The sequence below is a fragment of the Henckelia pumila genome, chromosome 2, assembly GCF_033568475.1.
Source record: "Henckelia pumila isolate YLH828 chromosome 2, ASM3356847v2, whole genome shotgun sequence".
Classification (NCBI taxonomy): domain Eukaryota; kingdom Viridiplantae; phylum Streptophyta; class Magnoliopsida; order Lamiales; family Gesneriaceae; genus Henckelia; species Henckelia pumila.
The window spans coordinates 153,241,424-153,257,967 of NC_133121.1; the positions used below are offsets into that span (position 1 = coordinate 153,241,424).

The window sequence follows — 16,544 nt, forward strand, 5'->3', positions numbered from 1 at the left end:
CTCAAGAAGTTCAATACTATACCGTTCTTCAATTCTGAATCTATTCAACTCCCAAGTTCGATCCAAATCAAAAACTTCAATCCAAATCTGAAAATGAAGATTATACAAATTCGATGTCAATTCATCAACTTAAACAATTCCGGAAATCAAACCGAAACAAACAATCGATAATCCAAAACTCGATTTCGACGGCATAACTACTATAAACGGTCAAACCAAAAATCCTCAACGTCATCAAACCATTCCAAACAACTCATATCATCTTCCAATCCATCAAAAACACAACAAAATCCAACAAAATCCAAAGATCCATTTTCGAATTTAAGCCTAAAAATTCATATAAAATCCAAACTTTGTTCTTTTTTCAAACCGATTTCGAATACACGATCTATGCTAGCTCAAGCACAACATACCCAAAAATTATCAAATTCTAACAACCCAACAAAATTCAAAGTTCGTGGATCGTTACAAAGCTTACGTTAAAACGATGCCCTCGTTGCGGTGATCGCGAATCTCAACTCGAATCTGAAATCTGACGATCGAATCGAGCGAATCGAACGAAGCAAAAGCTTGAGAAATCGTCATGGCTTTCTCTCGGTTTGTGCGTGAGGGAGAGGGGAGGAAGAAGTGATGGGTGATGGAGGGAGGTAGGGTAGAATAAAAGAGATAAGTCAAGGCTTTGACTTGGTCCAAACCCATCAATTGCAATTCGGTCCCTGAAACTCCAAATTAAATCAATTCCATCTCGGCTCAACTAATATCCATCAATTCAATTCTAATAATTAATAAATTCCACTAATCCCAAAATGATTAATTTCAGGGCCTTACACACGGGGAAGTTCATATCTCACGCAGATAGACCCCAAACACCCGTGGGTTGGTGCAGATCCAACTTCTTGGATATGTATCGTGATGACCTGCGTATTGTAGGGGTCGTCCCAACTCCCTTAGCTAGTTCTGTACTCCAGGACATGCCCTCTTTGTATTATGTATAGTACATCAAAAGCCTCGAATGGCTTGAGCTCACCCTCCGATCCAACACCGCCATGGCCGATGTAATTCGTTTGGTCAGTGTGGCCCTTTATAATTTTGGTCTATACTTACTTCAATTTTGGTTTCTAATAGGCCGTCTCCTGAATGCTGAAGTGACCTTCCGTTCCAACAACGCATGAAAGCAGTCTTTCCGATACTCCAAGGCTTGTGAGTCCACGACTGCGACCTACAGAAAAACTTGGAGGACTTGAAGCTCTCCTTTGAGAAGGAGAAGTCCAACGCCCAAGCTCGGGAGGAGGAAATGCGGATAGGCTTCCAAGTGTAGCTCCTGAAGCTACAGAATGAACTGAGGGTGGCTGAGATGTTCTTGGAGGCCTCGCAAGAGGAGCTCAAGGTGGTGCAGGAGCAGCTCAGCGAGGCCAGTCAGGAGCTAGAGGGGGCCGGAGCCGAGCTGGCCAAGGGAGAAGAGGGCTTCAAGGAGGCCTTCCTGATGTCGGAGGAATTCCTTGGCATGGTCGGTGACAAAGCATATGGTTACCTCGCCTTAGGCTTCAAGGGCTGCACTGAGAAGTTCCAGGAAGCTGGATATCTCCCGAAGAAACCCCCCATGATTTTCTAGATGTAGATAAATATGTCTTTATCTCTGGAAGCAGATGCGACCAATTAATTTTGATTTTCCGAACTAATGTTACTCTTCCTATTATGAATGCTTCTTCGTCTTCTACTATTGCTTGACCAACACTTACATCCGAGCCAAGCTCATAATATCAGCTCCACATAACCTGAAAAATTTGTTAACATCTGAACCTGAGCTGGGCTCGTAAGGTGAGCTCAACATAAAATGTAAAAATAGTTAACACCTAGATCTGAGCTGAACCCGTAAGGTCGGATCAATATAACTTGTGAACTTTTTTAATACTAGAATCTGAGCTGAGCACGTAAGATCAGCTCAATATAACTTGTGAAATTGGTTAACACCTGAATCTGAGCTGAACCATAAGGTCGGCTCAATATAAATTGCGAACTTTGTTAACACCTGAATCTAAGCTGAACCCGTAAGGTCATCTCAATATAACTTGTGAAATTTGTTAACATCGGGATCTGAGCTGAACGTGTAAGGCTAGTTCAATATAACTTGTGAACTTTGTTAACACCTGAATCTGAGCTTAGCCCATAAGGTCAGCTCAATATAACTTGTGAAATTTGTTAACACCGAGATCTGAGCTGAACTTGTAAGGCCAGATCAACATACCTGTAGAATTGGCTAACACCTGGATCTGAGATGAGCATGTTAGGTCAACTCAACATAACCTATGAAATTCGCCAACCCTTATTCTGAGCTAAGCATGTTAGGTCAGCTCAACATAACCTGTGAAATTTTTTAACATCTTATTTTGAGTTGAGCATGTCAGAATGGCATAACAAAGATGATGCTTGAATCCGAGGTCAGGGGCCTCATCTTGGCTTGACCAAGGTGATGCTTGACGTAAGCAAGACTTCTAAGGATCCGAGGTCAGGGGCCTCAGCTCCAAGTGACCAAGGTGATGCTCGACGTAATCAAGACTTCTAAAAATCCGAGGTTAAGGGCTTAGATCGGCGTGACCAATGTAATGCTATGCGTAATCAAAACTTCTGAAAATACGAGGTCAGGAGCCTCAGCTCGATATGACCAAGGTGATGCTCAATGTAATCAAGACTTTTGAAAATCCGAGGTCACGGGCCTTAGCTCTGCGTGATCAAGGTTATGCTCGACATAATCAAGACTTCTAAAAATTTGAGGTCAGGGGCCTCGGCTCGGCGTGATCAAGGTGATGCTCGACGTAATCAAGACTTCTGGTGATGCTCGACGTAATCGAGACTTCTGAAAGTTAAGGACCCTTTCCGAGGTCAGGGTCCTCAAATCGGCGTGACCAAAGGTGATGCTCAAAGTAATCGAGAATTTTGAAAATCCGAGGTCAGTGGCCTCAACTCGACGTGACCAAGGTGATGCTCGATGTAATCCAGACTTCTGAAATAAGATACGGTGGCGTAATTCTGGAATAGTTTTGTTTATATAACGAAATAAAATGTTACTGAAAAACCAATACAAATTTCAAAGGTAAATTTGCAAAAACAACAATAATATTTGCGTAAATGGTAAGCACTCCAAGGCCTCTTCAATTTCTTGCATGTCGGGTCCTCCAAATAATAAGCATCCGAGCTGAGCCTTTTGTCACCTTGAATGGCCCTTCCAACTTGGGGTTAAGCTTTCCTACGCTCGTTTCTTGGAATTTTTGGAGCACCATGTCTCGCACTTGAAAACTCCTTCTTCGCACCCTATGATTATATGACCGAGCTATCATGTTTTTATATGCTTCCATCCGGATGGCTGCAATTTCTCTCTTCTTATCCAAAAAATCCAGATCATCCGACCTCCTCGCCCCATTCTCTTCACCATAAAACATGACCCTAACTGATTCTTCCCTGATCTCAGCTGGGAGGACAGCCTCATTCCCATACACCAAAATAAAAGAAGTTTCTCCTGTACCGATCCTTGGAGTTGTTTTGTATGACAATAGCACACTAGGGAGCTCATCCCCCTACCCCCCCCCCCCCCCTACCCCCAGCTCCCTTGCACTTTTCCTAACCGGGTCTTCAAACCCTGCACCAAAGACCTGTTGGTGACCTCTACCTTACCATTGCTTTGGGGGTAAGAAACCGAGGTAAAGTGATGTATTTTCATTTCCTTACACCACGCTTGGATCTGATCTCCCTGGAACTGCCTCCCATTGTCTAAAATGAGCTTCCGAGGTACTCTGAATCTATAGAGAATGTTCTTCCATAGGAATTTGAGGTCCTCTGCATCTGTGATTCTGGCCAGAGCCTCGGCTTCAACCCACTTAAAGAAATAGTCTACGACGACTAGCAAGAACTTCTTCTGGGCTGGAGCTGGGGGAAAAGGGCTTACGATGTCAATTCCCCACTGATCAAAGGGACATGCTGCCACTATCCATTTCATTATCGCTACCGGTTGGTTCTGAAGTCTTCTGTGTTTCTGGAAAGTATCACAGGAGGTAACCAATGCTAGGGAATCTTACTAAATAGTAGGACAAAAGTACCTCTACAAGAGCACCTTGCGAGCTAAGGAATAAGACCCTTTTGGTTCCCAAAATATCCCTCGTGTATCTCTCTCAGATTATAATCAGACTCTTTGCATACCAGACATTTCAGAAGAGGTCGGGAAAATGAACTCTTGTACAACACCTCCACAACCATAACAAAGCGTAGACTGTGTTGCTTCAACCTGTAAGCTTTTTTCGGATCTCAGGGTAATTCACCTCTTCTCATGTACCTCAACAGCTCAGCTCGCCAATCCTCTTTCTCTTGATCCGGAGGTGGGAGCTCAGTAGCAGGCGTTAGCTCTACTTGGACCACCATTTCCCGAGCTTTTCAGTGTGAAGTAAGCTGGCCATCTTGGCGAGGACATCCGCATTCTCATTTTTTCCTTCTCATTCTTCACCTCATATGATCCATTTACCTGCTGAGCTAATAACAGAGAATCACATAATATGTGCACCCAAGCTGCCGCTACCTGTCTGGCAGCTTAGAGGCCAGCTAAGACAGCCTCGTATTCCGCCTCGTTATTTGATTCCCTGAAGTCCAACCTGACTTCCAGCCTAATCTCATCACCATGTGGGGAGATAAGAAGCACTCCAACCCCACTATCTTCGCTGGTCGAAGACCCATCCACATATATTCTCCATAAACCCTCCACCTCCACATGCATGGTCTCAGCCAAAAAATCAGCTAAAGCTTGAGCTTTGACAGTCGTCCTGGGCTCATATTGAATGTCATACTCACTTAGTTATGTTTTCCACTTCACCAGCCAACCTGGCACATCAGCATTTGTCAAGATTCTCCCCATTGGGTTGTTTGTCAATACGATAATGGGGTGTAACAAAAATTAAGGTCTGAGCTTTTGAGGCTGTCAGGACCAGCACCAACGCCAATTTCTCCACTCCAAAATATTGGAGCTCAGCACCTTTGAAGGCGTGAGAAAAAAATACACCGGGTGTTGAGATGTCCCCTCCTGTCTGATGAGCATGAAACTCACTGCTCCTCAGTGGCCGATAAGTAGATGTACAATGGTTCACCCATGACAACCTTGGAGAACACTGGGAACTCCGAAAAATATGTCTTGAGGTCCTTAATTGCTTTTCCACATTCATCATCCCACTAAAACTTCTTGGCCTTTCGGAGGACCCTGAAAAAGGGCAAGCTGTGATGAGATAACCTAGAGATGAAGAAAGATAAAGCTGTTATTCTCCCCGCCAATCTCTGAATTTATTGGAGATTGCGAGGAGGTGACATAGATCGGATGGCTTGTTTATTCTCCGAGTTATCTTTGATCCCCCTTTCAGTGACCATATATCCCAAGAATTTCCCGCTCCTTACTCAAAAACACACTCCTTTGGATTGAGCTTATCCCCATAAAACCTAAGTGTTGAGAATGTATTTGTTAGGTCGGTCACAAGGTCTGCATTGTTCTGGGATTTTATTAGATTATCATCGACATAAACCTCTACATTTCGAATGATCTGCCCTGAGAACACTTTGTCCATCAACCTCTGATAAGTAGCCCCTGCATTTTTCAACCCAAAAGACATTACCACGTCACAGAAAGTTCCATGTGAGGTGGTGAAACATATCTTATCCTGATCATCCTCAGCTAGGGGGATTTGGTTATATTTCTGGTAGGCATCCATGAAACATAAATACTGATGACCTGTCATTTATTCAACCACTTGATCAATTCGAGGTAAAGGATAACAGTCTTTCGGGCAGACTTTGTTCAAATCTCTGAAATCAACACACATCCTCCACTTACTCAAGCTCTTGGGCACCGGGACAAAATTCGATAGCCATGTAGAGAATTGTATATCCCTGATGTGACCTACCCTAAGGAGCTCATCCACCTGATCTTAATCACCTGGTCATTCTCGGGTCCAAAGTACCGCTTCTTTTATTTGACGGGCCGAGCTCCCAAGAGGGTGTTGAGCAATGTACCATGATCTCTGGGCTGACACCAGTGAGTTCGGATGTGGACCAAGCAAATATATCCTGGTTTCTCCTTATACAATCCATAAATCTTTGCTTAACTTTGGGGCTCAGGTCGGCCGCCAACTTAATTTTCTTCCCCTGAGAGCTCAGCTCAATTACTTCATGATCCTCCTCGGCCATAAATAACAAACCTCTGCATGACCCATCAACACCGTTCATCTTCCTTCCTATTCCTCTTCACATTCGTTCTTACTTCATTCACATAGCATAGCCGAGCTGATTTTTTGGAAACACAGACAGCCCTTACCCATTTTCCGACAGGGAACTTCAAATTTTGGTGATAAGTTTAGGCCACAGTGCAGAAGTCACTTAGGGCGGGACGGCCTAAAATCCCATTGAATGACGACGGCGCATCCACCACCGTGAAGCAGGACATATTCGTAACACTCTGATCTCCACTTCTTAAAGACAACAGGAGAACTATCTACCCCAGGGTTGCAGAGCATGGCCATTAAATCCATACAGAGACATGGTGATGGGATCCAATTCAAATCTCTCTACAACGTTTCCTTGAATATAATGTTAACCGAGCTTCCCGTGTCTGCAAAAATGCGAGCCACATCATAATTTTCAATGGTTAAGGTCACCAGAAGTGGGTCATTATGGGCGCAAAAACGTCCTTCACGTCATCTCTCCCAAAGCTAATTTCTGGCTCAACGGTGTGATTAGGCTGAGAGTTCACCTCAAAAATTTTCGACCTACGCTCGTAAGCTTTTCGGGCTCTCCTTAAATCTCCATCCGTAGGTCCTCCTGAGATCATGTGTATGACACCTCAGGTATGTTGATTCGCTATTTTCTCGACCTGATGCCCTAGATTGTTTTGGGGAGCTCGGCCTCGCTGGTCGGTTTGGTCTACCCAAACTTTGTTTCTTTGATTTCCCCATTGGCGAGTTCTGCCTCGCTGAGCATACTCAGTTGGCTCGGCTCGCCTGGTGATCTCGGCTCTTATCCTAGGATCCTCATGGATGATCCTCTGCACCTCATCCTCCAACCTTTGGCATTCGTTAGTAATAATCCCATACTTCTGGTGGAACTCACAAAACTTGTCTGATGGAGGTAATCGAGGACCTCTCTCAGCCTTCCTCGGACTTTGTAGCTTCTAACGCTCCTTACATACTTGCATCACCCTTTCTAGACTCATGGCAAGGGGCACATAAGGTTAAGGTCCCTTGGCCCAGATCTGATCATCTGCTGCTCGCATTTTTCCTACTTCCACCCTTCCATCTGCCTTCACTCTTGATTTCTTTCCTGACCCTACTTCCATCCTCCACTGTCTCTGGGAATACTCGAGATTCTCATATTTCTCTACCCGACTAGGGAGCTCATCAAAATTAACTGGTGGTTTTTTCACCATGGGATTAAAAAACTCCCCTTCTCTTAAGCCCTAGGTGAAAAAATTTACTAAGGTATCAGTAGTTGTAGCAGGTACCTCCAGAGCTGCTGAATTAAAATGCTGGATGAATTCTCTCAAAGGCTTCACCTCAGACTTCTTCAAAGTAAACAAAGTAAGAGAAGTTTTCAAATATCTCTTGCTACTCGCAAACTAGCAAACAAAAGATACGCTGAAATCATTAAAACTGCGAAAGCTTATGTGCTATTAAAGATTAAACCACTGTTGAGCCGACCTGACCAGAGTGGTAAGGAAAACCAGACACTTTATCCCATCTGAGTATCTGTGCAACAGAGCAGCGTTCTCAAACCTCCCCAAATGCTTTATTTGGATATGAGCTACCATCATACTCCCGTACCACCGGACGCCAAAAATTCATGGAAAGCTCTTCGTTTAAGATGACCCGAGTGAAAGGGCTCTTCCTATGCATTGGACAAGGTCATCCTCATATCTGCCAACCTAACCTCCTGATTTCCACCCACATAATATCCATCTAATTGGGTTGACCTCCTTGTGGTGGAGGTGGAGGTAGAGGTGGTGTTGGTGGTGGTGGCTATTTCCAGTTAAGGGTTTTTTCCACTGTGCGGGCGATCAACTGAGTGAGCTTACCTAAAGTCAGGTTGGCCACATTTCCTCCTCCTCGCTGACGACCCGCATATCTACGTCTTATCTCATAATTTTCCACAAACGACGCCAATTGATTTTGCCAAAAAATGTGATCCCTTGGTTGAGCTAAAAGATCTAGTCCGACCTGGCAAGAGCCTACAACCAATAGCAAGAGTGTTAAGAGGGGCCGGAAGATGTTTTCGGCTTATCCTCTCCGATGCTCAAGAAAGATGCGAGGACAACAAAATATAGTGAATGATGTGTGCGCACTCGATTATGTTGAACCCTTTACAATGAAATCTAACCTGGTATTTATAGGAGAGGCCTTCGGATTTGGTGTCGTCATTCCTCAATTAAAATCCAGGAATATAGGGATTGCAATCCCGTGAATCTCGGCTGAGATCTTGTCCAAATATTTCCTAAACATGGAAGGTCAAATCTTTGAAGTGATCTGATATCGTTTGGCTGACCTAGTGTTTTAGCCGACTTCCCACATTTACCATCCTGCCATGTTTATCGACTTGCCCTTGCTGACCTGCCATCTAGCCGACCTGATATCGGTGGGGAGAAGGGAGCTGTGCCAACCTACCATGTTTACCGACCAGTCACCTTGCCGAACTGCCATCTAGCCGACCTGGAATCAATGGCGAGAGAGATGTGCCGACCTGCCAACGTGTCGACCTGTTATTCTGCCACCTTGGTCGACCTGAGAGTTTAAGATAAATGTCATCGTTGCAATGAGCTGATCTCATACAGAAGTATGTATAGATGTGTGCGTGTGTATGAAATCGAAGTTGGTCATGTAATCAGTCCATGTATTTATTCCTCTCTCCTTCTACAACAACAGACACCACGTGCTTAGCCCTTAGGCTATATTAAAAACTATATTAAAAGTGGAACGGGTATTTTGTCAAAAAAAAAAAAGTAGAACGGGTCATTCATCTTTTCTATGTTTTTTGTTTTGGTATTTAATTAGTTTCTTGCATGTTATAATTTTTATCCTTGACAAGGAAGATACATGCCAAATACATAAAGTGTACGAAAAGTGAATGCAAATGACCCAGAGCAAACTCCCATTTGAACTTTTATTTAAATAATCTAGCTTTAGATAGATTAACCATTTATTGCATTCTATTGGTGTAACCTGACAAGACCAAAACACATAATTCTTGGAACTTAAGCTGATTTTTTTGTGTATTTACACTATATATATTTCCCTATAAATATATCAAATTAATTGTGAATTTACACAAAAATCATCGTCTTTTCTTTTACCACGGTTTGACAATCATTAATCAATTTTTACCATGGTTTGACCGTCAATTGCTTAAATAATGATATCCAATTAAATACATTATCATGGTTTGACCGTCATTAGTTGTTGTGAATGATTTTCATATTAAATTCTGCCGATTCATTAATTGTTGTGAATGGATCTCCCATTAAATGATATCCAATTAATTATTATTATTGTTAGATTATCATGGTTTGACCGTCATTAGTTGTTGTAAATGAACGATCTCCTATTAAATTCTTGTGATTCATTAGTTATTGTGAATGAGATCTCCCATTTAATCTTCTGATTCAAGCATGCACGTTGTTACATATGTTTCTAACGTCTAATTGAATTTGCTCCAGGCTGATACATATATCTTCTATGCATTGCTGTCATTTGTTGTTTACTCTTCCCGTGTTTGATCGTGTTTTTTTGGTTTTTCCCCACCCCCTTCTTTGGGTTGTCATTTCTCTTTGACACACGCGTGGTGTCTGAATTGGTCTCCAGGTGCTTCTTCTTCTTCTTCTCATTGGACTGTTTTATATTCACTTGCTTGCGTTCCTTGTTGGGTTGTGTGTTTCGGCGTTTCTTTGTGTTTTGATATTCTTCCGTCTGCTTTTTCATTTCGCCTTTTTGATGAATGTTGCAGTTCATTTTTGTTTTCTTTGTGTTTTGTAATTGATCTACGTCTGTGTGTTGGCTCACATTTGTTTAACGATTCACGTATGATGATCATGCACCGTCTGCTTTGAATGGTTAGTTTTTGTGGTTTTTGTGTTTCGTATTTTGTTTTCCAATTTGCTTGCTGGTTGTTGGGAAAACATACGTTGTACTAAATACAAAGAATACGATGTTTCATGTGCAGCATAAATTATGGACAACCGAGAGACATAATGGAAATGAAATCGCATCGAATGAAATATTTCGGTTTCTGCTCTTAGCTTTCATGGTTGATATTTGACGACGAAGCTCGATCGGCAAAGTACCGAGGATTAGATATATGCATATATATGAATTAAACACACGCAAATTGGATAAGAGAAATACACGTACAAATTAAAAAGATGGAGATACGTAGGATATTTACTCAATCCAATCTTTTAAATCACTCCAATTTCATCAATTTGCTTTGAAAAAATATTCATCATGTTTTATCATAAAAAAAATAGTATGTGTTCTACATGAATAACTCAGTTTTATTTTACTGAAGTAATATAATAAAGGTTATTATGAAACCCATAATTTAGATAGATTCAATGTCTACTAATTTTACACATATGTATGTTTATATTTATGAAAAAAAAAAATAAAGTAATATTACAACAAGACTTATCTAAAAAAAGTAGTAAACATCTGATGATGCATTTAAAATTTCACCGATATATTTATTTTTCGTTTTTATTTAATTTATTGATTGATGTCTGCTCCTGACTTTATATTTCCAATGTCGCTAGATTGTACATATAAAAACTAATTTTAACTAGCACAATCGAATATGTGATGCTTGTGTTTAATATAAACTAGCACTTGATCACGCATAATGAGGGTGCAAAATTAACATTATTTTTATATAAAAGAATTAAATATATTTAAAAATTATTTAAAATATCAGTTCAAAAATAATTACTTGGAATAAATTGTAAAACATCTCCTTAATAATAGGATGTGATGGAAACAGATTTGTTAGCAAAAGATAATATAGTGAAACCATGTTTGATGTTTATAAGTTTCATAAGATGAAAGATATTTTAGGGAACCCAAAATTATACCATGAGTCAATTGTGCTTGTATAGGAATTATGATGCTCATGTATTATTCATTGTAATTTAAATAAATAGTAAGATAATATATATTATCGATCATTGTTGGTTACAATAACACATAACCAATAAAATAAAATTATATTAATTGCTTTGATAGTTTGTGTGTGTGTATTTATATTAGGGAGAACAGAATAAAATTAAAAAAGTTATATATATCATGTTACCAAACAATGTTTTGATAGAAAACTGGGAAAGAAGAAATAGTACTTCAAGATATATATTTAGAAATATAAAAGATGATAAAATTGTTTTTTCATAGTTAAAAGAAAAGGTAAATATCATGATATTATCATATCATGATGTTTATCATATACACATCACGATATATATGTAAACATTTATAAAAGCGAATAAATAATATATATATATATATATATATATATTATATATTTAAGTTTTGATACAGTAAATTTCGATTTAGTTTGCTTTCAATCCTATTTTACATGAGTGACAACGTGGAACAGAAAAATGCTAACGAGACATTGAAAAATATTGATGTGGAATCAGAAATTAATCACTTGTCCAAAGTCACGTTCGTAATTAATTAGACAAAGATAGACAAAAATCAAAAGTTAGTCTATAAAAACCAAACTATGAAAACTTATATAGTAGACCAAAACCTAAATTTGGAGAAGTTAATGATTAAAACAAAAATTCTCTAAGATTAATTTACTTTCATTTTCATAAAGTATGGTAAGTGTTATAAATTAAAATATTTAAATAAAAAAATATTAGATTAGTTGATCTTCAGAAGAAGAATTTTCATCGCTGATGACAAATGAGAAATGTGAATTTACTCAATTGTCTTTTGACGCTCAAAAGACCTCTCACCTTCCTCTATTTACTGAATAGTCACCACTCACCACATGTTTCCCTTCTTGTTCACCACCGCTTTGATCGGTCATATTGGTAATTAGAATTAGTTAATTATTCATTAATATGAATTCATATTGTATTGTATCTCGGTTCCATTGGTTTTTTTTTCCTGTTGGATCGTGGAAGGAGACCCACTGCATCCACCGTATATAAAAGATTGATCTCGAAGGGGCACCCGCTCTTGTCGCTGGTTTTGTTACGAGGTGGTTCTCTTTTGTATGCGTTCTTTGCTTCACTCGTTATTTGTCGTGGGTTTCGTCGTTCTATAATGATGATGTTTTTTTGTTTTTCGTAGGAATACCAAAAGTGATGTGTTTGTTGGCGCTCATGTTGTGTTTACTTCTGGTGTTGCTATTCTTCAATTTTTATTTTATTTTTATTTCCTGATAGTCAATTTTAAATTTCCCGACTAACGAATGCTATTTTTTTGTGTTTTTTTCTTTTAATCATTGTAGAACATGAACATGTTCGGCAGTATCTTGGTTTGGGTTTAGCTCAATGTAAGTTTCGAACTTGCTCTTGTTTGTGATATGATGATTGTATTGTGTTTCTTGTGTACTCTATTTAATTTATTGTGTATCTTGTGACGTGTAAGTTTTGTTCGTTGGCCAATTCGATCCAGGCACAATCTATTAAATAATTGTGTAAAATTCCCAGTTTCGAATTGAAACGAACCAAACTCGAAGGAATTTTTTTTAAAAATATTACATATATATAACCATACATATATGCATCTATACTTAAAAATATATTTTCATAAAATTTAATACATAATAAAAAGCGATTTCATGTCAAAACTTAAATACTCGAACACATTATAAATCCATGCGTAAATATTCAATAACGTAAAATGCGGAAAATAGTTTGATACAATCCCATAATCATTGAAACATAAAAGCGCGAAGGTCACGGGTGTGCTAGCTTGCCACGAATGCTCAGAGGTCCTCGCCGCTAGTCGGAACCACAACATCCTGACTTACATCATACTCACCTGCACACCATTTAGATCTAGTGAGCCTAAAGGCCCAACATGCTCTACCTTTAATAACAAGTACTACTAAATAAAATCACATGCAAGCACATAACGTATATAAAAATAACCTGAGGATTCTAATGCATGCATGATCGTAAAATCATATGCATAAACTGCGTCGTAATCTAAATCATAACATAATACGTAACATAATACATAACATAAGCATTGGCATGTCATAAACATAAAAATTATTTTTCTGTGGGTCATATCAGTGAAGTGTAACCTAATTCGATTGATCAATCTAAATCCATCGTACGTGGTGGCGGCCTGTGGGGTGTACCCCTAACGCCCTATGCCACTTCACCCAACCTTTGGGGATCCATAGGCTCATAATCTTAAGTGAAAGGTCATCGGGCCCGGTATCCCGACCTTCAGTCCCGTGTTTGTCACAAATCACTTCAACTTCCCAAAAATATTTTTTTTACATGTCCGTTATCTCATCATAAAATACATGCATTAATCATGAACTTAAAAATATCATTTTCTTAAAATTTTGCCCGTAAATATATATTTAATTTATTTTTCATAATAAAAATCATACTTATATCAAAATATACATATACATCTATTAAATATATATTTACGGACTATATTGTTTGCCAATGGCTAGTTCGAGTTGTTGCCCTTAACTAAAGCCCATAAACTTAGACTGGCTCATTAACATTTATACTGGCCCAAAAATACTTAGACTAGTTCAATCACACTTAAAATAACCCAGATCAGACTTAGATTGGCCCAATAGTACTTAGCCCGACTTAGAATTTAGCTCAACCAAATAAATTAAACAACTTAGACTCATTAACGAATTTAGCCCAATTAATAAATTAAGCCCCCAATAACTATCTTAAGCCCAATAAGCTTGACTCAATAACTAAATCAATTCATGCAAGCCCAAATAACATTTTAGCTCAAATAAATAACTCAAGCCCAATAAACATCTTAGATCCAATAAATAAAGTAAGTCCAATAAACATCTTAGGCTCAATAACAAAATTGACCCAATGAATAAACTAGACACTTAGACTCTTAAATAAATTACCCGGCCCAAAATAAAATAATCCAGAATCAAACCATAACATATGACCCTAATACACTTTACCCGACCTGGACAACCCACTCGCCCGAGCCCTGCCTGAGCTGCCCGCTAGATAGACCACCCTTACAACCATCCAACTGTTCACCTAGCCGACACTAGTTCAAGACATCTTAAACCAACACCCAAGGGACCTAATCCAACCATCAACCATTGAACAACAACTAAGACCTAGCCATGGCAGAAAAATCATCCACAATACATAAAAACGTGAATAATGCATGAGTTAAAATTTGAGCTATTATATTTACATACAAATGCAACAACACAATTTACTAACCAAAACAGTCAATATACTGATCTAAACGGTGTGAGCAACGAAGGTTATAACATGTCTTTGAATTTAAAACGCACGAAAAACTTATATGGTTGCGGTTGCGCATATCGAGGCTCGAAAATCTCATAATTATCCAATTCTGGAAGCTCAAATTCCTAAACTGCTGATTTCTGCCTCTAATTATTCTCAAATAGTTTTCAATCTGCAAAAAACCACATAACGGTCAAAAGTCAACCCTGGTCGACACTGGTCAAACTTTGACCAAAAATTACCAAAGTTTATTGCGTTCTCACCGCTTCACGGTTTTGAATCTCGAATCAAAACTTGGATATTTGGATCTATCACATCGAACCGATCAAAAATGGTTAACATGTCAAAACTCGCCGAAAAATTGGGGAAGACAGCAGCGTGGCGGCGACGGCAACGGCGATCTGCAAATCAACTCCAAAATTTATGAAATTTGGCAGGGTTGTATAGCTCAACGAAAAGATTCTAACGGACTAGGCCACGGCTGGAATGGACCACCGTGGCGGCCAGAATTCGCAAAAAACAGGCGGCGGTGGCGTGAGCTTCCCGAGCTCCGATCTGCACCATTCGCGATGGAAAAATGTACTAAAAGCTTAGGAATTGTTCTACACATCACCTACTACCATCTAGCATCTCAAAAACCAACCCAATCGAGCAAAAATCCGATCAAAATGCGCGAGGAAGATGAAGAACAAAGGCAGCCACGATTTTGCTTCGATCCGACCTAAACGGACGTCAAAACTCACGATTCTTCATATGGTTGTGACCGCCTCGACGAGAGCTACAAGATGGGAGGGTCAATCGACGGCGAAGGGCGGCGGCCCGCGGCCGGTGACGGGAGAGGCGTGAATAGGGGTTAGGGTTTAGTGTGTGTTTTAGGGGTTTAGTGCGTGAGAGAGAGTTTACCACTTAATATTATAAAAATTGGTCCTAAAATGACCCGGTCTGATCCATTTCAATGCTCTTGTGTTATTTTACTCCAATATGTAATTTAACACATTTTTACAATTATCTGAAATAGCGAACTTTGACCTGGCAACTAGACCAGTTAATTTCCAATAAATAAATTGAGTCAATCTTAGGCTTTGACCAGTCACCCAAACTGATAAATTTCTACAATTAAATTATCTGGCATAGATAATTATTTTAATTTCGATATCTCAATAATTATCTCAAAAATGCCAATATTACCAGATATCCAGAAATAGTCAAACTCATTGACTAATTGACACGTGTATTTTATAAATACACTTTGTAACTCAGTTGACCATAATAATTATTTTATCCACTCAATAATTATTTTAATTGCCAATTAATTCGGTAATAAATTTTGGGATGTTACAACTCTCCCCTCCTTAAATGGAATTTCGTCCTCGAAATTGAAGTACGTACCGATAAGATCTGGATAACACGTCCGCATATCGGCCTTAGCCTCCCAGGTTGCCTCCTCCTACCCAAACGCATCATGCCCTTCATGGGCGCAATCCTCACAAACACATGGTCTCCAACAGAGAACTCGAGTTCTCGTAGTCGTCGATCAGCATAACTCTTCTAACGAGTCTGTGAGGTTCTCAATCTATCTCGAATCCAAACCACGACGTCTGCAGTCTGCTGAACTAACTCGAACCCTAAGAGAATCTTCTTGCCAACAACGTCTCAATGAACGGGAGATCCACACCTTCTCCCGTATAGAGTTTCACATAGAACCATACCTATAAACTTCTGATAACTGATGTTATAAGTTAACTCCACTAAAGGTAGTCTCGACTCCCAAGAGTTCTGAAATTAATCAAACAGGCTCTCAACAAATCCTCGATAATCTGAATAACCCGCACTACTGTCCATTTGTCTGGGGATAAAAATCAGTACTGATCAATAACTTTCCCCAAAGCTACATATAAACTCTTCTGATGATCAAATAAGATCAAGACATATCTATTCGAATCGACTGCGAATCTGCTTAAAAATTCTAACTCAAAATACTACAATCCTTGATTTCAATAGTCTCACGATTCTTACTGGTATTCGCCAAACACTAAATTCTAAT

General features: G+C 39.4%; 1 protein-coding gene across 1 annotated transcript; it reads right to left on the reverse strand.

The window, feature by feature from the left end:
• Positions 1 to 3,589: 3,589 nt before the first annotated feature.
• Positions 3,590 to 4,410, reverse strand: LOC140878724 (uncharacterized). Its single transcript, XM_073282338.1, has 3 exons — positions 4,325 to 4,410; positions 4,192 to 4,276; positions 3,590 to 4,027 (listed from the first exon to the last, which is right to left on the reverse strand). The coding sequence occupies exons 1-3, from the start codon at positions 4,408 to 4,410 to the stop codon at positions 3,590 to 3,592; spliced, it is 609 nt and encodes a 202-aa protein (XP_073138439.1).
• Positions 4,411 to 16,544: the final 12,134 nt, after the last annotated feature.